At 41.9% G+C, this 26,688-nt stretch overlaps 2 protein-coding genes across 2 annotated transcripts; both read right to left on the bottom strand.

The window, feature by feature from the left end:
- Positions 1–1,813: 1,813 nt before the first annotated feature.
- Positions 1,814–25,571, bottom strand: LOC117434225 (Fc receptor-like protein 5). The gene is made up of 13 exons (XM_059009069.1): positions 25,506–25,571; positions 23,429–23,464; positions 21,072–21,326; positions 17,446–17,739; positions 13,673–13,966; positions 12,297–12,572; positions 10,108–10,206; positions 9,834–9,864; positions 8,970–9,040; positions 8,220–8,279; positions 7,616–7,666; positions 6,239–6,303; positions 1,814–2,830 (listed from the first exon to the last, which is right to left on the bottom strand). Exons 1-13 carry the CDS (start codon positions 25,534–25,536, stop codon positions 2,828–2,830), a joined length of 1,566 nt encoding a protein of 521 aa, XP_058865052.1. The 5' UTR covers positions 25,537–25,571; the 3' UTR covers positions 1,814–2,827.
- LOC131707028 (SCAN domain-containing protein 3-like) lies at positions 2,856–5,527 on the bottom strand. Its single transcript, XM_059009063.1, has 2 exons — positions 3,790–5,527; positions 2,856–3,276 (listed from the first exon to the last, which is right to left on the bottom strand). The coding sequence occupies exon 1, from the start codon at positions 5,466–5,468 to the stop codon at positions 3,792–3,794; it is 1,677 nt and encodes a 558-aa protein (XP_058865046.1). The 5' UTR covers positions 5,469–5,527; the 3' UTR covers positions 2,856–3,276; positions 3,790–3,791.
- Positions 25,572–26,688: the final 1,117 nt, after the last annotated feature.

Here is a 26,688-nt window from a genome sequence, read left to right as displayed (position 1 = left end):
CAACTGTCCACCTTTGCTGAGGGCAAGTGGGCAAGATTGGAAGAACTTGTGGCAAGCTGTTTAAATGTTTAATCCATTTTTAGTTCAGATAACAAAAATAGAAATGACTGAATAGATTCAATTCTTTTCGCCTGTCTGCATACGACATGCCTTTTAAACCCGGGATAATTCTGGTTGCTCTTCTTTGCACTCTTTCTAAGCAGCAATGTCCTTTTTGTAACGAGGTGACCAGAACTGAACACAATATTCTAGGTGAGGTCTTACTAATGCATTGTAAAGTTTTAACATTACTTCCCTTGATTTAAATTCAACACTTCTTACAATATATCTGAGCATCTTGTTGACCTTTTTTATAGCTTCCCCACATTGTCTAGATGAAGACATTTCTGAGTCAACATAAACTCCTAGGTCTTTTTTCATAGATTCCTTCTTTAATTTCAGTATCTCCCATATGATATTTATAATGCACATTTTTATTGCCTGCGTGCAGTACTTTACACTTTTCTCTATTAAATGTCATTTGCCATGTGTCTGCCCAGTTATGAAAGCTGTCTAGATCATTTTGAATGACCTTTGCTGCTGCAACAGTGTTTGCCACTCCTCCTATTTTTGTGTCTGCAAATTTAACAAGTTTGCTTACTATACCAGACTCTAAATCATTAATGTAGATAAGGAATAGCAGAGGACCTAATACTGATCTCTGTGGTACACCACTGTAGACACAATCTCCCTTTCCTAAAACCATGCTGACTGTCTCCCAGGATATTGTTACCATATAGGTAATTTTCCATTTAGGATCTTATTATAGTTTCCATAAGTTTACATATAATAGAAGTCAGGCTTATTGATCTGTAGTTACCTGGTTCGGTTTTGTCTCCCTTTTTGTGGATTGGTATTACGTTTGCAATTCTCCAGTCTGTCGGTACAACCCCTGTGTTAAGAGACTGTTACATGATCTTGGTTAGCGGTTTGTAAATAACTTCTTTAATTTCTTTGAGTACTATTGGGAGGATCTCATCCCAGAGGATTTGTTTATTTTAAGAGCTCCTAGTCCCTTTAACACTTCTGCCTCTGTTATGCTAAAGTTATTTAAAAGTTATTTAAAACCAGAGAGGAACAGGTCGACATGTGAGGCATATTGTCTGTGTCCTCCTTTGTAAAAACCTGTGAAAAGTAATCATTTAATACATTTGCTATATTTTTTTCTTCATCTATGGTTTTGCCATTTCTGTCTCAGACATTTAACCTCCTCTTTGAATGTTCTCTTGCTGTTATAATATTGGAAAAACATTTTGGAATTGGTTTTAGCTCCCTTAGCAATATTGATTTCTATCTCTCTCTTGGCCTTTCTAACTTCTTACTTCTAACTTTTTGACTTGTGTTTGCAGTTCCAAGTACTCTTTCTGTGTACTTTGTTTTTGGTCCCTTTTCAACGTTCTGTAAAGTGCCTTTTTTCACTGAATATTTTTTAATTGATCTATTAAACCATTGTGGCAACTTTGTTTTAGATTTAGATTTGTTTACTTTTGGGATGTAATTGTTTTGCGCCTCTAGTACTACATTTTTACAAAACAGCCATCCTTTTTCTGTGGATGTTTTCTCTATTATTTTACTCCAGTCTACTTCTGTTAGTCTCTGTTTCATTCCTTCATAGTTTGCCTTCCTAAAATTGTAAACTTGAGTTTGCCAATGGCTCTGACCTCTGCTTTAGTTATTCTGTCTTCGTTATTTGAAAAGACTAAATCAAGGCATGCCTCCCCTCTAGTCGGTGCCTTGACGAATTGGGTTAGGAAGCAGTCATTTGTCATTTCCACCATTTCACCGGGTTTTCCCATTTGATATGGGGGAGGTTGAAATCCCCCATTAGTATGGCTTCTCCTTTTCTACATGCATTTCTAATGTCATTGTAGAACAGATTATTTTGCTCAGTGTCTGAATTTGACAGTCTATAGCATGCCCCTATTTTTATGCCCTTTGAATTTTTGTCCATTATTCTGATCTGGTCTGCATTTTTTTCTTCCAGATTTAACACCTGGGCTTCTAGACTATTTCTTATGTATAGCGCTACCCCTCCGCCTCTTCTGTCCTGCCTGTCTTTCCTATACAGTGTATACCCACTAATATTATATTCGTCTCCATCACCCTCGGATAACCACGTTTCTGTAACACCTATCACATCGTAGTTACTTGTTTGTGCAGTAGCTTCAAGTTCTAACATTTTGTTTGTGAGACTTCTAGCATTTAGTTAAATACATTTAGTGGCTGCGTTACCCGAGTTGTTGCCCTTGTTTTGATGTAGTTTCCCTTCTGTTTTTTGTTGATTTTATCCCCCCTTCATTTCTAGTTCAAATGCTTCTGATCTTATCTTTTAATAGCATGGTATACACTTCACACTTGAATACAATGCAATTGCATGTCAAGCTTTCAAATTCAATTGCATATTAAGCTTTACATATGTTATTTTAATGGCAGTGGCTAATTATTTTTTTGATATACAAACTGAAACTAAGAGTCTAAATTGGAACACAATACAAAGAGTTTCAAAGTCTTAATACATTCATGGAAAAATATCAATACAAGCAATACAACAGGTTTCTTGGCATATATTTCCAATGTGTCTCTTCTAAGTAGAAAGACTTGTAACTCTGTCCGAAATCCTCACAGCATGATGAGTGAGATTCAATTCCAATTCAGGGGCAGGAGTGGAGCTGAATCCCAGGCCTCCCCAGTGTATGAAAGAATGGGTCTGTCTGCTTAAGTCTGACATGCTCCCCTTCTCAGGGTCTCTGGATTCTGGCTGGTTCTCACTCCTGGGGACCCCTTTCATTTACTGCAGGGTGAGAGACAAGGAATCCGACAGCTCTCCACACACTCAAACAAGCAGGCTGAGCGGACCGTGGCTATTGTGGTTAATGCTGAGAGACTGGGAGGGAGAGAGACTGTCCCTGGTAGTTAGAGAAGAGGGACTGGGATGCTTGCTCTAGTGGTTAGAGCTGAGGGACTGGGAGGGAGGGAGGGATGCTGACTCTAGTGGTTAGAGCTGAAGGACTGAGAGGGAGGGATGCTGACTCTAGTGGTTAGAGCTGAGGGACTGGGAGGGAGGGATGCTGACTCTAGTGGTTAGAGCTGAGGGACTGGGAGGGAGGGATGCTGACTCTAGTGCAGGGGTAGTCAATTATTTTTTGTCAAGGTCCACATTTCTTGGTCAAGGTATAGTCAAGGTCCAGACTCATCTGAAAGTCAAGGTCCGAAACATTTTTCTTGCTGCAAGTGCCCCTGTCCAACAAACACATATAATGCTGTGAATTAGTAATATACCCCATTGCTTTTAGTCATATTTTTAGTCCATTAAAAAAAATGTAATAAATTAAATCTGAGACTTTGAGAAAGTACATATATCAAATGTCAAACAGATGTAAATATTAGCATTAAAACACTTTCAGATAACTGTTTTAAGTTTTGAATTAGAGTTTACAAAGAGTATTAACTTTGGTTTTGTTAAATAAAATTATAGTAGGCATAGATTAATATAGATAATCTACAAAGCCTTGTTGCTTGTTTAATATTAAAGTTTGAAAGAAAATACTCTCTATCTTAGCTTTTATGATTCAAGTCTTTCCAATAACAAATACACACCCACACACACATGTTTTAAGCAAAAGAATCATGAATAATTACTGTGAAATACCTGTTAACTATAGTATGGTATCACTACTGAAAATGTAATTTTATACAGCAATACAATTTGAAATAAAATATATGTGAATAATGTAGAATTATAATACTCACCATCAGTGGGAAAAATGACAGGTCCTCTGGTGGACAAGGGCCTTGAAGTTTGGAGTGAGTTCAGTCAAGGCAAGACGGAGGCAGTTGCACAGATGATTATCAGTCAAAACGGAGCGATTACGCGATTTAATGTTGTTCATTGTTGAGAACGCAGACTCACACACGTATGTCGAGCCAAACATAGTCAAGATGTTAAATGCCACCTTCCTCAAGTGTGGATACTTGGAGTCCAGCACAAGGGTTGTCCAGAAAGTTTCACATGTAGTTTCAGTGTGCCGCATCTTAAGCACTTCATCAGATTGTAAATCAATAAGCTCCAGCTGTAGTTTTGCTTTTTCAACATCCGGAAAGGATGCTTTTGCTTGATCACACCAAGTGCCGTTTGCTTGCACCACGAATGGGTTCTTTACAAACAGGAAGACATCTTTAACACTTTCAAATTCTTGGAACCTGTGCTGGAAGTTTTGAAGAAGCCTGTCCAGAGATGACGTCATCTGATGCACGTCTGCAGTGTCCCGGCAGCTTATCAGCGTTGGGAAATGCAGCATCCCCCCAGTTTCCAAATCACTTTTGAATAGACTCAGTTTGTTTTTAAATGAAGCGACACTGTTATGGAGATCTACTACATTGTGATTTCGCCCCTGTAGCTTTAAGTTGAAATCATTTAAGTGGCCAGTCAAATCAACAAGGAATGCCAGGATGCTCATGCTTGCGGCATCTCTCAAAAATGTGTATAGTTCTTCTGCCCTTTTCCCTGGAATTGTATGCAGATATTCTTCCACATGAACTCGAATTTCCCACAGCCTCCTTAGTACTTGCCCTCTGCTCAGCCAGCGGATGTCATTGTGGACCAAGAGGTCATCGTAATCGGCAGACACTTCTGAAAGAAAGCTTTTGAATTGCCTGTGTTGCAGTGCTGACTTTGACCGAAGGAAGTTGACAAGTTTTATCACCATTGACATTACATTAGAATACTCATCGCTGAGCTTTGCACAAAGTGCGGTTTGGTGGATTGCACAGTGATAGGAAATCAAATTGGGGTTCAGGTCTTGCAGACGTTTCACAAGCCCTCGGTGAGTACCGATCATGGCAGGAGCACCATCTGTTGTAATTGACACAATCTGATTCACATCAAAACCTTCATTAGACAAAAAAGTTTGAACAGAATTAAACAAATCCTCACCTGTCGTGCGATTGTTATGCGGTATAAGCGACAACAAATCCTCCACAAATTTCTCTCCATCAAAAAACCGGACATACATTGCTAGCTGAGCTGTGTCCCTGATATCACAGGATTCGTCCACTGCTATGGAAAATTTTCCAGTTTTCAGTTTCTCACTTAACTGCTTAAAAACGTCTTGTGCCATGATCTCAGCGCGCCTAATAGCTGTTGTATCTGAAAGTGGTAGTTGTCTGAAGGCTTCAACAACGTCTTTCTTCTCCGCGAAAAGGGTTTCAGCTGTAGTAACCATACATTGCTTAACCATGTCCGCATCTGTAAAAGGTTTCCTGTGTTTTGCCATAACCCACACACACCTCAGTGAAGCTTCAGTTGCCTTTTCCTGAGCACAAGTAGCCTTTGAAATAATATTTGTGCTATGAGAATATCCATCTTTTAATGAAGTGATCTTGTCTGATCTTAAACGGGAGCCCAGTGGATATTTGTGGTCAAAATCCATGTGCTTCGTTTCATAGTGCCGTTTGATGTTCCCACTTTTAATAACAGCAACAGCCTCTGTACATATTAAACATACCGGTCGAGCATTTGGTCGCTGTGGCAAAACAAAACAAAAAGCATTGGTCCACTCTTCTTTAAATGAACGATTTTCGGTATCAACTTTCCTTTTTTTTGCTGCCATGTTTAAACACACTGCTGTTAACTTGACATCGAAAGCACTGGAGGCGGGACTACAGCGTTCAACAGTGCGCACGAGCGTACAGTGGAAGGTGTATAAAAAAGGAACTCTCGTTCGTTTTTTTTATTCGTGGAAACTGACGATAGTTCAAATTAACAGTACACTAGATCAGAGATGGCATTGTGAGGGAATGAGAGGGTAAAAATAATAATTAAAACAATTACAATAATGATAATATTAAGTAAATAAAATGATTCCACGGTCCGTTCAAAAGCGTCTGGCGGTCCGGATTTGGCCCGCGGGCCGCCTATTGACTACCCCTGCTCTAGTGGTTAGAGCTGAGGGACTGAGAGGGAGGGATGCTGGCTCTAGTGGTTAGAGATGAGGGACTGGGAGGGAGGGATGCTGACTCTAGTGGTTAGAGCTGAGGGACTGAGGGAGGGATGCTGACTCTAGTGGTTAGAGCTGAGGGACTTTAAGGGAGAGGTTATCCCTGGTAGTTAGAGCTCAGGGACTGGGAGGGAGGGTGTCTGTAGTGGTTAGAGAAGACGGACAGAGGAAAGGATGAAAAATACAAATAAAGCAAAGCTTACCTTCTTTTTCTTCTTTGGGAGGACTGTGGCATACATGGCCTCTGCATTGGCTGCTGCAGGTTGGGCTGTGGAGAAACACACCCTGATTAATACAGAGAGAAGAGAGAGAGAGGAAGAGGTTCTATATCCTCCCAGCAATCCTTACAGTTTAGATTATAAGACCTCAGGGTTGCTCGCTGCTGGGGAATACAGACAGGCTACTGAGTGAAACCAGCCAAATTCATAGTCATTTCAGGTGCTTGTTATAACACTGATGTAGACATGCCCTGCTTGCTTCAGTTTCTTCTAGTTTGTGATCGAGAGTCTGGAGTTACATGAAGATGTTCCACTGTGGAGGTTGAATATCCCTGTATAATGGGATATAATGGGACAGTGCATAATGAGATGACAGTATGTCAGTATCAATGGCTGGATTTCCATGCAGCTTATAAAGTCATCTCTCTCTCTCCTCAGTTATTATTTATGTGACGTAGCAGCACATCCCATGTGTTACAGGAAGCGTGCGTCTAAAACATGACTTCAAGAGGCAAGTCATACAACTGACCAAAATCCTGTTTGTGACTTTTGTGACTGGTTTCAGACTTTTCTGTCCCTTTGTGGGTGAGTGGGGCAGCCTACCAATATGTAAAATGTACTGTACTAAACATTTTGACTGGATCATTTTTATATCATTAACCTAAAGTGCTGGGATTTAAACGTTCGTAGACTCTAAGCATCAGAATTGCTGAAGCTACGTGTATAATATGTTTATAATAAATATATATGTAGTAAAACATGTTAATACAAGGATAGTACACCACGGTTTCTTATGGAATGCAGATTATTTGTATTATTATTTGTGGAACGCTGTGGTTTATTGGTTTGTTTTCGTCAGTGGCTGGTCGTCACTCTCTCTCCACAGTCATTATTTATGTGACGTAGCAGCACATTCCACACGCTACAGGAAGGACGCGTCTAAAATACTGTACGAGTGGAAATCGTCTATTCACGCTAAGAAGCCGTACAATTGAGAAAGAGAAGTCCTATTGGAATTGACTCTGCACAGTTCATCCCCAAGTCTCTGTAAATCGCTTTGGATAAAAGCGTCTGCTTAATCATTATCATCTGCAGGGTTGGGGATATCTGAGGAAGGAAACTCACTATCTTCTAGTTTTCTAGTCATGTCTAAATCCTAAATTCACCAGGTACACCTGACTAAACCAATCCTTTTCTTTTTGCAGCACTCTGCCCCTAGTGGATGTAAGGAACACCACATTTACTCAGAGTAAGAAATTACGTACTGAGCAAATGGGGTTCTTTGTTTCTTATATTCAATGAGAGAGAGAGAGAGAGAGAGAGGAGACTGTTGCAATGGAAAGAGCTTTAAGAGATTCTTACCTGCAGTGATATTCACAGCTGAGTACACAGTATCAGTCTCTGCAGGTTTAACTGGGTAAAATAAGCAGACTGTTATGAGCAATACAGGAGAGTAAACACATTGGATCAGTAGTTCCAGTCTAATGCCAGAATTGTTGATAATTTGGGGAATTTAAAGACAGAATTTGTAGCGTTTCTTGCCTTTTTTTCCTGATTCTGGAGAGAATTTTTAAAAAGTAAAATGAGAAAATGCAGTCTGAAAGGGAATAGTCATTGTCTTAGTTTTTTCACAGCTGAGTACATAGCATCAGGTTTGAGTGCTCAATAAACACAATGTTAAACACACTGGATGAGTAGTTCCAGTCTTATCCCAGTTGGCCCCCCCTTGGTGTTCAGGGGTTACCCCCAGACTGCGGGGTGTCTTCTGGTTTCGGAAGCAGCTCAGCTCTGCAGTCCTCTTGATCACGAGGAGACACTCTTACACCATGAGAGCCAACTGGACATACAACTGATATACAAACACTCAGGAGCCACTGGAATGGGTTACAATGCTTCACAGTGCGTGGAATTGTGAAAGGGACTTTCAGGCTGGTAATTTAGAGACAGGATTTGCAGCGATTCTTACCTTTCTTTTTAGGGTTATGTTTGCTTGTGTCAACATCGCAGTAAACGATTTCTTCAGATTCTGGAGGGACATTTCAAAATGTAAAGACTAATGCAGTGTTAACTTAAAATGTATTTGAGAAAAAAGTTATAATTAAATTCAATCGACATCAATTGATTTTATTTGTCCTTTCACATTGGTTTAGGCAGAGTTAGGTACAGTATGCCATTTTAAACTGTCAACATATTTTTTCATTAAAATATTTTGTTTCTCTATTGAGTTGTGTGGATTGTATTTCAGTATTTATTCAATATGTGTTGAATGCAAGTTTACGAATGCATTTAGGTACGTAGCTTTACTGGTATTATTGTGTCTGAATAATATTTTGGTGCCTGTGACAGGAAAGCATCACAGCCCAACATGTCACCAGCAGGATACAGACAGAAAGCTGCAGTTTTAAAGCGCTATTACGTGCTTCAAACAAAAACAAACAAAACACAGGAGGCTGGGCACTCGCCTTCACTATAACGTTTCAAAACTACACAAAATCACAGCACGCACGCACAACCCTTCAAACAAAGGATTTCTGGTTCATTTTATACATGTGGCCACTCCCCAGTTAGCAAAAATGACCTAATTGGGGAATGGCCACACCTGTGATTGCTGACAGGGACAGATTTAACCCCATCCCTGCCAACCTTACATTCCCCCACACAGTATACATTAAGGGCTTTCACCCTTCCACAGTGCCACTGTCTGTCAGTAACTCACCGGGTTGCTGTGCTCGTTTGGAGAGCTCTACTCTCCCTGCTGGGTGGTCCTGGTCCTGATCTGAGTGGTTCCTGTGACAGTAGTAAGATACACAAGTTTCAGTTCAGCAATGATTCCACACTCCCCGCCTCCATCTATACCAGTGATGATTTGTTTGTAAGGTTATATTATTTTAAAGACAAATACTGACAGCATTGTTAAATTGCAAGTAAGAACATAAGAAAGTTTACAAATGAGAGATGGCCATTCGGCCCATCTTGCTTGTTTGGTTTTTAGTAGCTTATTGATCCCAGAATCTCATGAAGCAGCTTCTTGAAGGATCCCAGGGTGTCAGCTTCAACAACATTACTGGGGAGTTGGTTCCAGACCCTCACAATTCTCTGTGTAGTAGTTTAAACAGTTTATTTTACTATGTTTGATTTGCATGCTATTTGTAATCATTCTTAGTAGTTCTTAGTAGTTCTGCTCCAGAGTTTTATTGTCCATTTATTTTCATGACCTGGGAAGTGCTTTTAACTTCTAATTTCTTTTGCCCTCTTGGGTTTCGTCGTTCCTGTAATCTGTCTCCATGGCTACCAGTAGAGTCCCGTTACTTCAAACCTTCACTTTGTGTTGAAAATGGATCCTTCTGCAATGGATTCTCTCTTCTCTGTGCTATACCTAGACTTGTAATGCACTGTCCAGTCTGCGCTGTACTGAGGGATCGAGGGGCACTGCTGGTACTCATGGACAGCTTTACCAGAATAAAGAACCTCTTGGAAAGTTGGAAGAGAAGCTGGGATCCAAAGCTCCTGTAATGAGAAGTGATTCTCAGCACTGTAGTGGACGAGGACCCTGTGTGTACACATGCTTGTTCTGACTTACCTCCACTTACCACCCGGGATACACGGGAGACCTGCAAAAAAAGAAGATGCTTTTCAGGTTGTTTCTGCACTGTTAGTGTGTTAAAGGAAGTAAACACAAACTTGATCAACGTTTTTGGATAATTAGCTGCGCATATACAATGAGAATGCATTATATTTAAAAATGGGCTGCTCAGAATACTATGGCAGTTCATTTTCACTAGAGCAAGCGCAGGAAGAAGCCTGACTCTGTGCTGTGATGGGCCAGGTGAAACGTGGAACAAACAGAGCCTCACCTTTCATCTTGTGATAGAGGAGCAGCAGAGTGAACACAGTGACAAGAATCACAAAGAAGCCGACGCTGAAGCCAACAGCAACCGTTCTGTGCCATGATGCTGAGGAAGGAAGGTACAGTGTGAGTGTGTGCTAGTGACTTCCATACACCTTCACTGAGCTGCTTGAATTTGCAGAAATGGTTGGGAGCTGTTATGTATGCAGGTTACTCCTGATCATGCTGCTTCAAGAGTTGCAATGATGAAGCAGCCACTTTGCAGCTCTGAGAACTAGGGCTGGTTTGATGAACCGTACCCTTCCAGAATAAGCCACAGCTGGATTTATTTTTATAGTACCTAAGAATCGAACTGTATTGCATCAACCACTCTATTTGGAGGCTAATCTCATGGGTGATGCGATCCAGGGTGATTCCACAGCTGTGGCTTATCCAAACAGAGAACAGGTTGATCAGATCAGCCCTTTAGTTTCTTATCAGTTTACTCTTAAACAGACAGGCCCTGCATGTCTGCTTAAAGCTCTGCTGTAACTCAGAGAGCAAATCAATTCATAATTGTCAGTACTAAATCATAATGCCACTGGGTTGAGTACAAAAACATATATTGAAAATATGTCAGTACACACACACATAATACAAACTAGAAAACTACACAGAATAACAGAGCATAGAAACACTGCATCACAATCAGACAGCACATAGAAACACTGCATCACAGTCAGACAGCACAAAGAAACACTGTGCATCACAGTCAGACAGCACATAGAAACACTGCTTCACAATCAGACAGCACATAGAAACACTGCATCACAATCAGACAGCACATAGAAACACTGCATCACAGTCAGACAGCACATAGAAACACTGTGCATCACAGCCAGACAGCACATAGAAACACTGCATCACAATCAGACAGCACATAGAAACACTGCATCACAGTCAGACAGCACATAGAAACACTGTGCATCAGTCAGACAGCACATAGAAACACTGCATCACAATCAGACAGCACATAGAAACACTGCATCACAATCAGACAGCACATAAACACTGTGCACCACAGTCAGACAGCACATAGAAACACTGCATCACAATCAGACAGCACATAGAAACACTGCATCACAATCAGACAGCACATAGAAACACTGTGCATCACAGTCAGACAGCACATAGAAACACTGCATCACAATCAGACAGCACATAGAAACACTGTGCATCAGTCAGACAGCACATAGAAACACTGCATCACAATCAGACAGCACATAGAAACACTGCATCACAGTCAGACAGCACATAAACACTGCGCATCACAGTCAGACAGCACATAGAAACACTGCATCACAATCAGACAGCACATAGAAACACTGCATCACAATCAGACAGCACATAGAAACACTGCATCACAGTCAGACAGCACATAAACACTGCGCATCACAGTCAGACAGCACATAGAAACACTGCATCACAGTCAGACAGCACATAGAAACACTGCATCACAATCAGACAGCACATAGAAACACTGTGCATCACAATCAGACAGCACATAGAAACACTGCATCACAGTCAGACAGCACATAGAAACACTGCATCACAATCAGACAGCACATAGAAACACTGCGCATCACAATCAGACAGCACATAGAAACACTGCATCACAGTCAGACAACACATAGAAACACTGCATCACAATCAGACAGCACATAGAAACACTGCATCACAATCAGACAGCACATAGAAACACTGCATCACAATCAGACAGCACATAGAAACACTGTGCATCACAATCAGACAGCACATAGAAACACTGCATCACAATCAGACAGCACATAGAAACACTGCATCACAATCAGACAGCACATAGAAACACTGCATCACAATCAGACAGCACATAGAAACACTGTGCATCACAATCAGACAGCACATAGAAACACTGCATCACAATCAGACAGCACATAGAAACACTGCATCACAATCAGACAGCACATAGAAACACTGCATCACAGTCAGACAGCACATAGAAACACTGTGCATCACAATCAGACAGCACATAGAAACACTGCATCACAATCAGACAGCACCCTTTATATATTTTAACAGACTTGTGTAAGTCAATTACACACTGCTGGTAATTAATTGCAGTGCAGTTCAATACCAGATGGCTATGCTATAAGTGCTATTATTGCACATAGTTCTTACTTTGCACTTCAATGTGTAGCTCCTGGCTGCTCTTCTTCACTCCCTGTGACTCCACAGCACACGTGTAGCTCCCAGTGTGGTTCTTCTCAGTGCTGGCTATGCTGTACAGTGCAGAGTCAGTGCTGTTAGTCACAGGCTCCCCGTCTCTCACAATGGTGTAGTGGAGTTGAGGGCGGGGGGTTTTGTTCACTACTGCCTCACAGGTCAGGTTAAGAGCCTCTCCCTCCTTCACTGTGGCTCCTGGAGATGCTGTCAGAGTCACCCTGGAGAACAGAGCTATGAAAAGATGACATGAAGACAGGTTAGTGTTTGTGAAGCTGTCTGACCAAGATATTCAAATCAATCAGAAACAGCATCTTCCATAAAGTGAGAGTCTCACAGAGACAGAGACAGCACTGGAGTATAGAGGCTCCTTAGAGAGACAGAGGCAGCGCTGGAGTATAGAGGTTCCTTAGAGAGACAGAGGCAGCGCTGGAGTATAGAGGCTCCTTAGAGAGACAGAGGCAGCGCTGGAGTATAGAGGCTCCTTAGAGAGACAGAGGCAGCGCTGGAGTATAGAGGCTCCTTAGAGAGACAGAGACAGCGCTGGAGTATAGAGGCTCCTTAGAGAGACAGAGGCAGTGCTGGAGTATAGAGGCTCTTATTGTTTTAGCTGTAAAGGTAACACCAAATGTTTCAGTCAAGACAGGAACATTGAAACATCCCCCAGCATCCTGCCCCTTCCCATCATCCCACAGCATCCCCCAGCATCCTGCCCCTTCCCATCATCCCCCAGCATCCTGCCCCTTCCCATCATCCCCCAGCATCCTGCCCCTTCCCATCATCCCCCAGCATCCTGCCCCTTCCCATCATCCCCCAGCATCCTGCCCCTTCCCATCATCCCCCAGCATCCTGCCCCTTCCCATCATCCCACAGCATCCTGCCCCTTCCCATCCCTTGGTTCTACAACACTTGGGTATCTCTTCACTGATCATGTGGAAGTCATTCAAATACTGCTATGAAGCATAATGAGTTGAGTCCTCACTTACAACAGTGTTAGTCATGAGTTTAAGTCCCACTCTCAAATCATTAAATAAATATTTGTCTTGATATTTTTTTTTCTTGGTGGTGAAGAATCTCAGACAACATTTGCTGTCATGGTGTTAAATATAACATCAGATTTCACTTTGATTTTAGAGGTTGTGTGGTTCTGGAGTTGAGAAACATAAAACCTTTTAGTAGAGAGAGAAGCATTGAGAGGAATAGAATTAGAAACTGAGGAACAGAGAAATGCTGGAGGATTGAGGCTCCCAATCAGCTCTAGCAGAACCAAACAGCACCCCCTACTGCTGAGGGCAAAGCTTTAGTGAAAAGGAAGTTGATTCTGTATTCCTCACCAGTTACATTTACCCAGATGGGATGGCTGTATTGTGAGTACAATGATGTCCTCTCTTTTCCAGATTTACACCAGTACTCTCCGCTGTGGGACAGAGCAGCAGCACTGATTGTGTATCCAGCTCCAGTTCCACTGCTGCTGTCAGTCTGGTACACTGGAGGACTGGACTGACTGTCTTTGTACCAGAGATATCTCCAGCCACGAGAACCCTCCTGAACCCCACAGCTCAGGGTGACTGAGTCTCCTTCAAATATCTCTCCTGAAGGCTCCTGGGTCAGGGCAGGCTGTGGCAGCTCTGTAGAGAGAGAGAGAGAGAGAGAGAGAGAGAGAGAGAGAGAGAGAGAGAGAGAGAGAGAGAGAGAGAAAGAAAGAAAGAAAGAAAGAAAGAAAGAAAGAAAGAAAGAAAGAAAGGAGAGAGAGAGAGCTTTATTCTATGTATTAATTAAAACATTACAGATAACTAAGCATCTGAATACAAAACGTCCAGAGAGAGAGAGAGAGAGAGCACAACTCCGGTCCCTCAGAGCACTTTCCCAGGAGCGCTGCTGTGGGGTATGATGCTGAGAGGTGACAGGCTCTAATCAGTTGCAGATTACATGAACACTCTCATAAAATAATAAGGAGTTAGCTAGTACAGTCTTTTACAACAAGACTAAAGAAGCATTGTAAAGATAGACGGAGGCTGCCCATTCTTCCTGCTGTATCTGAAAAATCTGTTTTGAAAGCTGTGCTCTATCTTCAGTACATGTGTGTGTCTTAAACCAGACCAGCAAACATTTTACTTGTATTTTTTTTAAATAAAACCTCTCGTCACTACTTGCAATGTTATGGGGCAGATTGTCAAAGCCCTTTTCCTCCAAAGATGAAATGACTTCATTTTCTCAAATAGAGAAATATATGTGTCAGAGATACAAAGCTAAACATAAACACAGCAGGTATTTAATGCAAGTAGGTTAGGCTGTTTATTTCTCATTTTCGACACTTTGGAGTAAAGAGCTGTTTTTTATGGGGCTCTAATCAGCTCTGTTTTGAATAGTTCTCCCAGTACGTCTCTCCCAGCTCTGAAGCAGCACCATGGTGTGGAATCTGAACTTGTGGGAATCATCTACATTTATTAAAGCTTTCCCAGAAAGGAAAATTTATAACTGGGGTTTCTGCAGTTGATAAACAGGAAGAAGTACAAAAAAAAATTAAAAATAATACATGAGCCTGAAACAGAGGTTAGGACTGGGGGTGAATCTCCATCTCATAAATACAAGCAGGCATGACAAGGAGTAAAAAAAAAAAAAAAAAAAAAAATTCAGTCACCTGCAGCATCAATCCTTTTCTTAAACAATCCCACCTCTCACAGTCACCTCCACAGCATCAATCCTTTTCTTAAACAATCCCACCTCTCACAGTCACCTGCAGCATCAATCCTTTTCTAAAACAATTCCACCTCTCACAGTCACCTGCAGCATCAATTCTTTTCTTAAACAATCCCACCTCTCACAGTCACCTGCACAGCATCAATCCTTTTCATAAACAATCCCACCTCTCACAGTCACCTCCACAGCATCAATCCTTTTCATAAACAATCCCACCTCTCACAATCACCTGCACAGCATCAATCCTTTTCTTAAACAATCCCACCTCTCACAGTCACCTGCAGCATCAATCCTTTTCTGAAAAAATCCCACCTCTCAGTCACCTGCAGCATCAATCCTTTTCTTAAACAATCCCACCTCTCACAGTCACCTGCAGCATCAATCCTTTTCTTAAACAATCCCACCTCTCACAGTCACCTGCACAGCATCAATCCTTTTCATAAACAATCCCACCTCTCACAGTCACCTGCACAGCATCAATCCTTTTCATAAACAATCACACCTCTCACAGTCACCTGCAGCATCAATCCTTTTCTTAAACAATCCCACCTCTCACAGTCACCTGCAGCATCAATCCTTTTCTTAAACAATCCCACCTCTCACAGTCACCTGCAGCATCAATCCTTTTCATAAACAATCCCACCTCTCAGTCACCTGCACAGCATCAATCCTTTTCATAAACAATCCCACCTCTCACAGTCACCTGCAGCATCAATCCTTTTCTTAAACAATCCCACCTCTCACAGTCACCTGCAGCATCAATCCTTTTCTTAAACAATCCCACCTCAGTCACCTGCACAGCATCAATCCTTTTCATAAACAATCACACCTCTCACAGTCACCTGCAGCATCAATCCCTTTCATAAACAATCCCACCTCTCACAGTCACCTGCACAGCATCAATCCCTTTCATAAACAATCACACCTCTCACAGTCACCTGCAGCATCAATCCTTTTCTTAAACAATCCCACCTCTCAGTCACCTGCACAGCATCAATCCTTTTCTTAAACAATCCCACCTCTCACAGTCACCCACAGCATCAATCCTTTTCTTAAACAATCCCACCTCTCACAGTCACCCACAGCATCAATCCTTTTCTTAAACAATCCCACCTCTCACAGTCACCTGCAGCATCAATCCTTTTCATAAACAATCCCACCTCTCACAGTCACCTGCAGCATCAATCCTTTTCATAAACAATCCCACCTCTCACAGTCACCTGCACAGCATCAATCCTTTTCATAAACAATCCCACCTCTCACAGTCACCTGCAGCATCAATCCTTTTCTTAAACAATCCCACCTCTCACAGTCAGCTGCAGCATCAATCCTTTTCATAAACAATCCCACCTCTCACAGTCACCTGCAGCATCAATCCTTTTCATAAACAATCCCACCTCTCACAGTCACCTGCACAGCATCAATCCTTTTCTTAAACAATCCCACCTCTCACAGTCACCTGCAGCATCAATCCTTTTCTTAAACAATCCCACCTCTCACAGTCACCTGCACAGCATCAATCCTTTTCTTAAACAATCCCACCTCTCACAGTCACCTGCAGCATCAATCCTTTTCTTAAACAATCCCACCTCTCACAGTCACCTGCACAGCATCAATCCTTTTCTTAAACAATCCCACCTCTCACAGTCAGCTGCAAAGTTATTGCCTTATTTATTTTGATACTACAGTTTCAATGTATTGTTTTTCTTTGGTAAGAGTAAAATGTCATTTCTTCTTCATGTGTTTGATACACTTTGGTAAGTAAAGGTGATGACATCACACTCTCCCCCTTTAACTTTTTATCCTCCAAACACGCTGCATGAGTCTCTTCGGGACCCGTTCTTTATTCAGAGCATCAGCTGAACACAGACAGGCAGGCAGATATGCAGCATGAACTGATCAGTGCATTATAGTACACATTGATGGTAGCATTTACTGCACTGTACTTTCATAGCATATTCCTGAACTATCCAGATTCTGCTGTTCGGCTCAGTTTGCTACAGACGCTCTCGCCAAGCTGAACACATGAACATTTTAAACAAAAGACATCCAAGAGAATGGATTAGCATTTTCATTGTATTCAATTCTGTTTAATTGTACTTACAACAGATATGGTAAAACACTAATGGAAAAAATCATCCCTTTTCCGCAAATAGGGCAAAACTGCATTTTTTACTATTTTCAGATTAAGTGAAAAAATGAATGTGCAAAGAGTCTCTGATAATCAGGGAGATATGAAGAGGCTAATGGCTAATGAAGAGGGCTTCATGGGAACAGCAGTATTAGTATTATACACGCCACTCAGTTCAGTCTGATGGCATTAAGGAAAGAGACTGAGATCCAGTGTGGGGGCTTCATCTGAACAGCAGTATTAGTATTATACACTGCACTCAGTTCAGTCACTCACCATGTACCTGTATCCTGAGGGCTTTGCTGTATTGTGAGTTCAATGATGTCCTGCTTCTTTCAGCTCGACACCAGTACTCTCCACTGTGGGACAGAGCAGCAGCACTGATTGTGTATCCCGCTCCAGTTCCACTGCTTCTGTCAGTCTGGTACACTGGAGGACTGGACTCACTGTCTTTGTACCAGAGATATCTCCAGCCACCAGAACCCTCCTCCACCACACAGCTCAGGGTGACTGCGTCTCCTTCAAATATCTCTCCTGAAGGCTCCCGGGTCAGGGCAGGCTGTGGCAGCTCTGTGGAGACAGAGAAGAGGAGAGAGAGAGAGAGAGAGAGAGAGAGAGAGAGAGAGAGAGAGAGAGAGAGAGAGAGAGAGAGAGAGAGAGAGAGAGAGAGAGAGAGAGAGAGAGAGAGAGAGAGAGAGAGAGAGAGAGAGAGAGAGAGAGAGAGAGAGAGAGAGAGAGAGAGAAGAGGACAGAGTGAGAGAGAGAGTGAGAGTGAGAGAGAGAACAACTCCAGTCCCTCAGAGCACGTGCCCTGGAAACGGTGATTACTGTCCCAAATGATCATTGAAAAAAGTCAGTCACATAAATCCCACTCAAGAAGAAACTACAGTGCCGAGAAAAAGTTTGTGAACTCCAATGATAATTCTGGAAATTTTTACCATGACAGCCTTCTTGAATCAATGATAGCCTTCTTGAATCAATTTAAGTCTTTTCTTAAATATCCAATAGGGTTTATATTAAACAATTCCATGTGTTTTGAAGCAAAATTATGTATGAATTAGACAAACAAAGAGTAATTAAGATTCAGGGTATGTGAAAAAGTAAGTGAACCCCTGGTTTTATCAGCTCAATTAAGTGGATAATTAGAATCAGGTGTTTAAATAATTAGGTAGATTTTCAGGGGTGCGTTTGGGAGGCTCCACCCTACATAAAAATCAGAAACTTTGTGAGTTTGGTCTTCACCATACAGGTGTGTGGAAACACATCATGCCACAATCAAAAGAAATCTCTGAGGACCTCAGAAAAACAGTTATTGATGCTCATCAGTCTAGAAAGGGTTACAAAACCATTTAAGGATTTGGTGCTCCACCAATCCACAGGGTTACTCTGCAAACTAACCTGGCCTTTCTGTCTAAACCCTTTTTGGCCTCTTCAGTCAACCAGTGGGTGTAGTTGGAAGCCTTCTATCCTCCTCCCTTTCCATGTGAGAGGAAGCGTCCGCTCCATACACTTTGTCCGGTGCAAGCAGTATCACATTATGTTGACAAGACCAAAGCTGTCTAAGCTACTAAAGCTGTCGTTACTATACCCCAAGATCGATACAATAACACTGGTGTTTGAAAACACCTTGCTACTAAAGCTGTCATTACTATACCCCAAGATCGATACAATAACGCTGGTGTTTGAGAATGCCTTGCTACTAAACCTGTCCTTACTATACTCCGAGTTCGATACAATAACGCTGATGTTTGAAAATCTCCCTGTAGCAGGGTCGCATCAAGAAAGAGACTCTGAGACTTATGAACTGCAGTTTAAGAGCTAAAGCACACCTTTAATAAACCAGACATGACACAAACAAGTGGGCAAAAGGGCCAAAATAAAGGCTTAACAAAACAAACACGATGTCAGGCTGAGCATTCGCCTTCACTGAACATACAAATACAGCAACACAGCTCACAGAACCCCAAACACTCACCTACTCCTCCCCGAGACACAGGATTTCTGGCTGCTCTTATTCAGGGGCCCCTCCCCAATTAGCACTAAATGGAGAGTGGCCACACCTGTGCTTGCTGGCAGAGACATTAACCCCCCAACCCCAGAAGCGTTTTAGGATGTCCCCATAAACATACACAGAAATGCCTGGTTTCACAGACATTGAGTAGTACTACCCAATGTTAATTAAGGTAAAGTAAACCAAGATTAGTGCTAATCCGGGTCTGTGAAATCAGCCATTACAGTATAAAAACAAACATGATAAGATCAAATCTAAAAAAACATATTTCAGAAACCAAACCAGAAAAGGCAAGTGTAAAGATGTAGGTCTGTAGGTCACATTTATTGCACATATTGGTGTTTAATGAAGGTGGATTTTATTATGTGTTCCACCTGGTAAGTGGCCCTCCTTGACCAAGCCTTTGGGAGCCCCTGATCTAGAGAATGACAAAGCCTATGTTAATAATGGAAACACAGTTATGCCTGTGCAAATGAGAACATCCAGAACAACAACATGCCATTTATATGCAAGACATTATAAACAGAGGGAGTGTCGACTCGATGTGTAAAACAGTGTTTGTGTGGTGTATGTAGTCAACTGCATGAAGAGAACATGGTAATACTATTGCAAGGAAAGATGGAGGAAGAGGTTTATATACACATCTATCAATGCAAAGATAATCAGTTTCCCTGCTGATACTAGCAAGCAGACCCCCAGAAAGGATTGTGAGTTATATGGCAAGGGTGAAAATACAACTTGTTTCCTTTTCTTGAGTGATGCTTGTTTACAGAAAGTGAACTGATTGAGCTGTTAATAAAAAATCACCCTGATCTGTTAGAATGAACCTACCTGTCACTGACACCCGCACCTCTGCAGAGTCACTGGAGGAGCTGTTAGAATGAATCTACCTCTCACTGACACCCGCACCTCTGCAGAGTCACTGGAGGAGCTGTTAGAATGAACCTACCTCTCACTGACACCTGCACCTCTGCAGAGTCACTGGAGGAGCTGTTAGAATGAACCTACCTCTCACTGACACCCGCACCTCTGCAGTCACTGGAGGAGCTGTTAGAATGAACCTACCTGTCACTGACACCCGCACCTCTGCAGAGTCACTGGAGGAGCTGTTAGAATGAACCTACCTCTCACTGACACTCGCACCTCTGCAGAGTCACTGGAGGAGCTGTTAGAATGAATCTACCTCTCGCTGACACCCGCACCTCTGCAGAGTCACTGGAGGAGCTGTTAGAATGAACCTACCTCTCACTGACACCCGCACCTCTGCAGAGTCACTGGAGGAGCTGTTAGAATGAACCTACCTGTCACTGACACCAGCACCTCTGCAGAGTCACTGGAGGAGCTGTTAGAATGAACCTACCTCTCACTGACACCCGCACCTCTGCAGAGTCACTGGAGGAGCTGTTAGAATGAACCTACCTCTCACTGACACCCGCACCTCTGCAGAGTCACTGGAGGAGCTGTTAGAATGAACCTACCTGTCACTGACACCCGCACCTCTGCAGAGTCACTGGAGGAGCTGTTAGAATGAACCTACCTGTCACTGACACCCGCACCTCTGCAGAGTCACTGGAGGAGCTGTTAGAATGAACCTACCTGTCACTGACACCCGCACCTCTGCAGAGTCACTGGAGGAGCTGTTAGAATGAACCTACCTGTCACTGACACCCGCACCTCTGCAGAGTCACTGGAGGAGCTGTTAGAATGAACCTACCTGTCACTGACACCCGCACCTCTGCAGAGTCACTGGAGGAGCTGTTAGAATGAACCTACCTGTCACTGACACCCGCACCTCTGCAGAGTCACTGGAGGAGCTTTTAGAATGAACCTACCTGTCACTGACACCCGCACCTCTGCAGAGTCACTGGAGGAGCTGTTAGAATGAACCTACCTGTCACTGACACCCGCACCTCTGCAGAGTAAATGGTTTTACTCCACCATCTCGCACTGCACTTGTAGATCCCGTCTTGCTTCTTTGAAACACGTTCCTCTCTCAGCTCCGTGGTGCTCTGGTATTTTAACTCTATATTATCTTTGTAAAAGTAAACCCACTTCACTGTAGACCCATCACGGATGAGACACCTCAGAGTCAGAGTCTCTCCCTCAAACAGAGGCTGGGGTTCAGTCTGTAGGGTCACCTGTTCATCTAAAAAGACAGAAAGAGTTCAGATCAGCAGGGCTGGGTGTGAATCAGCTTTGAGGAGTCTGCTTCAAGTGACACACACACACACACACACACAGGTAAGTTATGAAATGTTTCATGTTCCACTGCAGACTGCACTACATGTACAAAATGAATCTCCGGTCCTCACTCGGGTCATGAAAGATGACCAGCTGCTCGTTGTTCCTTCATCTGCTGCATTTATTTCTCCTGTTTCATTATCTCTTTTAGTTAGTGTGGCAGGCTGGCTGTAGTGGTGGCGTCAGACCAGAAAGGAACACGCAGTACTGCGAGGTGATGAGGTGAATTGAATCCAACAGACAGAAAATAAAAGGTTTGGAACACAGCTCACAAAACAAAATGGCGTGTTGACCAAAGTAAATAGATAAACAAACGAGTGGACGAACAGACACAAACAAGTACCGCGCTGGCTCTCCAGAACTTAATAGCAATTGTTTATATTTTAAATGACTTCTCCTCTCTCTCTCTCACCCGTTCTCCACTTACCGAACACACAACCTCGAGTGAGTGCTTCGTGCATCTATATATACTGTTGTTCTGGGATTCAATTACTAATTAATTATTCACTTGAACCCGAGCACGTGAACTAATCTGTACTCTCCCGTGCTTGCATATCAATACACTTTAATTTGCACGTGAAGTGATTTGTGCCACCCTCGTGTCTAAATACAATTATACATTTTAAACACTCGTGCTCATTATATCCTGTGTACCAACTACAATACACCAACATTAACACACCACACACAACACACAACACACAAATAAACACAGGGGCGGGGCACATTGCCACAGTTAGGAACAGAATACTGAAACTCAGGGACATCAATAACATGAAGGATCATTAAATAATATTGCAGTTTGTAATTACAGAAGGAACATCATATCATAATATAATATGACGAGATCAATAATAAAACACACAGGTCAAAGTCTCTCTCTTGTGTGTATATATAATTATTATTTATTTCTTAGCAGAAGCCCATATCCAGAGCAACTTACAATTGTTACAAGATATCACGTTATTTTTACAAATAATTACCCATTTATACAGTTGGGTTTTTACTGGAGCAATCTAGGTACAGTATCTTGCTCAAGGGTACAGCAGCAGTGTCTCCCACTGGGGATTGAACCCACAACCCTCCGGTCAAGAGTCCAGACCCCTAACCACTACTCCACACTGCTGCCCTCTACACAGGGCAGAGTACTGTAACTCTACCTAAAGAAACATACACTGCACCATTATGGCATTTTAATATTAAATATTAAAAGACTTCACATTTGTACAAGAGTTTAGAGATCTCTGGAAAAGTCATACGCATTATACAAAACATCTGTAGATGAGGAGGGAGCGGTCGCTGTGCTGCTGTAAAATAACTTTTAACTTCCAAGCATTTTATAATTAATGTGTGATTCTAATTTATTTGTAACTGTTTTAACAAAAGTACAGTGTATTACGTTGTTTTTTTATTATTATTATTTTAACAATAAAAACACAATGAGTTAGTTTCACTGACCCCGCACTCGGCACAAATATAAACCTGGACTTTTTGTATTCGGATGTTTAGTTATCTGTAATGTTTTAATTATTACAATAATTATTACATAGAAAAAGGATTCTCTCTCTCTCTCTCTCTCTCATTATAGGAATGATTTTTAAAGTAATTTATGTCTGAATATTTGCAAAAGAGTGCCTGCTCAATGGTCTCTCTAATAATTAACTATTTATTGAAAAAACATTTCACAGTGAAAATGTCAACATAAAACCAGCATGTCATTACTGTTGTTAATTTGAATTATATCTTCTGTCTTCTGCCTACAACATATAGTACCAGCACTTACATTACCACATATGCTGTATAAAATCAACAACAACAATAATTATAATAATCAATTAATTTAAGGATTTTAGACCACCCTGAACTAGGTGTAAAACAATGGAGCTGAATGCCCTTCATTCTGTGGATTAAAAACAGGCTTTTGATGTAGTATTTTAGAGCAAAGCTAGTTCACAAGCAAAACGATCGGGTGAAATGTTCATTCCGTATTGTAAAGTGATCTCTTACCCTGTGACTGTCCAGAGCCGGTCAGTGTGGTCAGCCCTGAAAAACACAAAGAGAGGCAGTCAGAGACATTCCTGAAAAGGGGAAATAGTTACACCTTAGTTAAACCTCTCTGTAAAATAAAATACAAATATTCTACAGCAGTCTAGAACAGGTTCATGAAAATCAAATAGACAATCAAAAAAGGGAATGAAAAGAGCCAGACAAATCTTTTACTCCATATAAATGTACATGGAGGGCAAACGTTGGTAATCAATATTAATACCTAGCAACAAAAAGCATTGTAGTAGGATTTTACATTCAGCCACCAGAAAGCCATAAACAACATAAGAGACCTACAATCACTGGGTCATGATGAAATGAAAAAATGACTGAAGCCTCCCCAAAATGTACTTTACTCTACCTATAGACCCCCCAGGCAACGTCTTCTTAGCCTCCCTATAGACCCCCCAGGCAACGTATTCTTAGCCTCCCCTATAGATTCCTGTTTGTTCATCTATCTTGTCATCTCGAGGTATGGATTTTGTGATGAAACTCCTTTTACAGGGTTTGTGAAATGCATTTTGGAGCAGCTTTCTACATAATGAAACAATGGCTTGCAGATATTCATGTTTCTGTGTCTCGGTGCAGTGTAGAGGTTAATCAGCATCTCCTTATTTGACACCTTGGTGGTTGTTTCTTTCTGACATCACCAACACACATTCGTTCTTCCTCAGCTCTGAGGACAGCTGACACACTTTTCTTGAAGTAAATAGATATTTTATTCTGTATCACTGTGAATACATGTTTAATTAAACATCAATACACTGTGTATTATTTGATTAATACTTTAGACAATCTTGCCTAGGTCATTAAGTACTGCAGTTTAGCCGCCTTTACAATGTTCCCAACAGGGCTGCGGCCAAGAATGATGGAGACTGGGTCTATTTCTGACAGAAGGGCACTCATACGTAGCTCTATATATTTATATACTGTATATATGATGCCGTAAACAATGTCTTTATACAATATCACTAAACAATTACTGACAAATTCTCTCTTAACGTTTGTGTGTTAAAGCTCAGTCTCAAATGTGTTGGTGTGTAAAAGGAACCTCTCGCGACTGCTTCAGAAACCTCTCCTGCACTCAAGCACAACTTTGGAAGACCATGAAAATCGACATCATCTGTGCAGATTTCTGAAATCCGCACAGTTGACAAATTTTCTTTAATCGTTGAAAAGCCTTTATATCACCATTTATGTTTTAAATTGGTTACCATAACATTTTAAAATATAGAAAGCTGTTTTACATTTAAAACATGTTGTCAGACTATTTATTTATATATAAAATGATAAGTTCACCTTCTTGTTATCCTTTTTGAAGATGACATACATACACCACATGTTTAAATGCCTGCTGTTCACACTTATGTTCACAATTATTAAAATGTATTTTATGTGTGCCCACACAAAGTGGGGTGTAGCCCCCTCCATTTTTTGTTCTGCCCCCCCCCCCCCCCATCAGGGAGTGTCTGGCACCACCACTGGACTTCAGCATAGATTATTGTGAGAGGACATTCTGTGCCACTATTTTAAAGTGAAAAAAAGAGTTTATTGAATGAATGAAATCCAAGACTTTTCAGATTCATATAATCAGTTTAGTAATATGAGAATCCTTCTACACACATTTGTTGTATGATCTACCACACTTCCCAGTCCTTTACCGTGTTTGAGCTCACTTTTACCATGTTGTGCCGTGCACATACCATACTTCCATTTGCTTTACCATACAGTTACTGGCTTTGTTACACTTCACTTCGCTTTTACCATGAAACCACCATGAAAACACTGTGTTCCACGCGTCCCTGTCCTTTACCATGTGCTTCCCTGTTTCACCTTGCATATAGCATGTTTTACAATACTCTCATTTACCTGGCTTTCAAACTCTGCTTTAACCATGAAATTACCACAAGACACCACCTCAAAATTATATTCTGAATTACGATTGAGTCTTCAAACGTGGAAACTCTCACTATAACTGTCCTCAAAGCAACTGGCTAATCAGCAGCATGTTTAATAAAGCACCAGCAATAATACTTACACATCAGTAAGGCGAGTTCACAAGCCTGCATTCTGTCTGGAGACACTCTCACAGTGCTGAGCTCAATGTAGAAACTTCACACTTTTTAAGTAAACATACAGGTTCCACCCACTGCGCCTATTTATTAAATTACCACAAAACTATTTCTAACATCTGCGATTCTGTCATCTGACAGAGCCACGTGATCTCATTTCGGGGAATATTTATTTTTACACTTGGCATCGGCTGTGTGGTCCAGTGGTTAAAGAAAAGGGCTTGTAACCACGAGGTCCCCGGTTCAAATCCCACCTCAGCCAATGACTCACTGTGTGACCCTGAGCAAGTCACTTAACCTCCTTGTGCTCCGTCTTTCGGGTGAGACGTAATTGTAAGTGACTCTGCAGCTGATGCATAGTTCACACACCCTAGTCTCTGTAAGTTGCCTTGGATAAAGGCATCTGCTAAATCTGCTAAATAAACATCTAACAACTTCTTCATTATGTTTAAGAAGTTGAAAAATCTATTAACCAACTGGCTGCTGGAAAACAAAAACTCTTTCCTCAAAAACTGGTGTGGTGACACCACTGCTCAAATGAGGGGATGAAACTCTTCCCTACATAGACGCTGCTGAGGGGATGGAACGGGTTTCCTAGCCGTGTTGATAGACAGTGCTGAGGGGATGGAATGGGTTTCCTAGCCATGTTGATAGACAGTGCTGAGGGGATGGAATGGGTTTCCTAGCCATGTTGATAGACAGTGCTGAGGGGATGGAATGGGTTTCCTAGCCATGTTGATAGACAGTGCTGAGGGGATGGGTTTCCTAGCCATGTTGATAGACAGTGCTGAGGGGATGGAATGGGTTTCCTAGCCATGTTGATAGACAGTGCTGAGGGGATGGAATGGGTTTCCTAGCCATGTTGATAGACAGTGCTGAGGGGATGGAATGGGTTTCCTAGCCATGTTGATAGACAGTGCTGAGGGGATGGAATGGGTTTCCTAGCCATGTTGATAGACAGTGCTGAGGGGATGGGTTTCCTAGCCATGTTGATAGACAGTGCTGAGGGGATGGAATGGGTTTCCTAGCCATGTTGATAGACAGTGCTGAGGGGATGGGTTTCCTAGCCATGTTGATAGACAGTGCTGAGGGGATGGGTTTCCTAGCCATGTTGATAGACAGTGCTGAGGGGATGGAATGGGTTTCCTA

The sequence above is a fragment of the Acipenser ruthenus genome, chromosome 38 (assembly GCF_902713425.1).
Source record: "Acipenser ruthenus chromosome 38, fAciRut3.2 maternal haplotype, whole genome shotgun sequence".
In the NCBI taxonomy this organism is placed as follows: domain Eukaryota; kingdom Metazoa; phylum Chordata; class Actinopteri; order Acipenseriformes; family Acipenseridae; genus Acipenser; species Acipenser ruthenus.
Note: the sequence above shows the minus strand (reverse complement) of the source record. Positions and strands in the feature narration are given on the sequence as shown.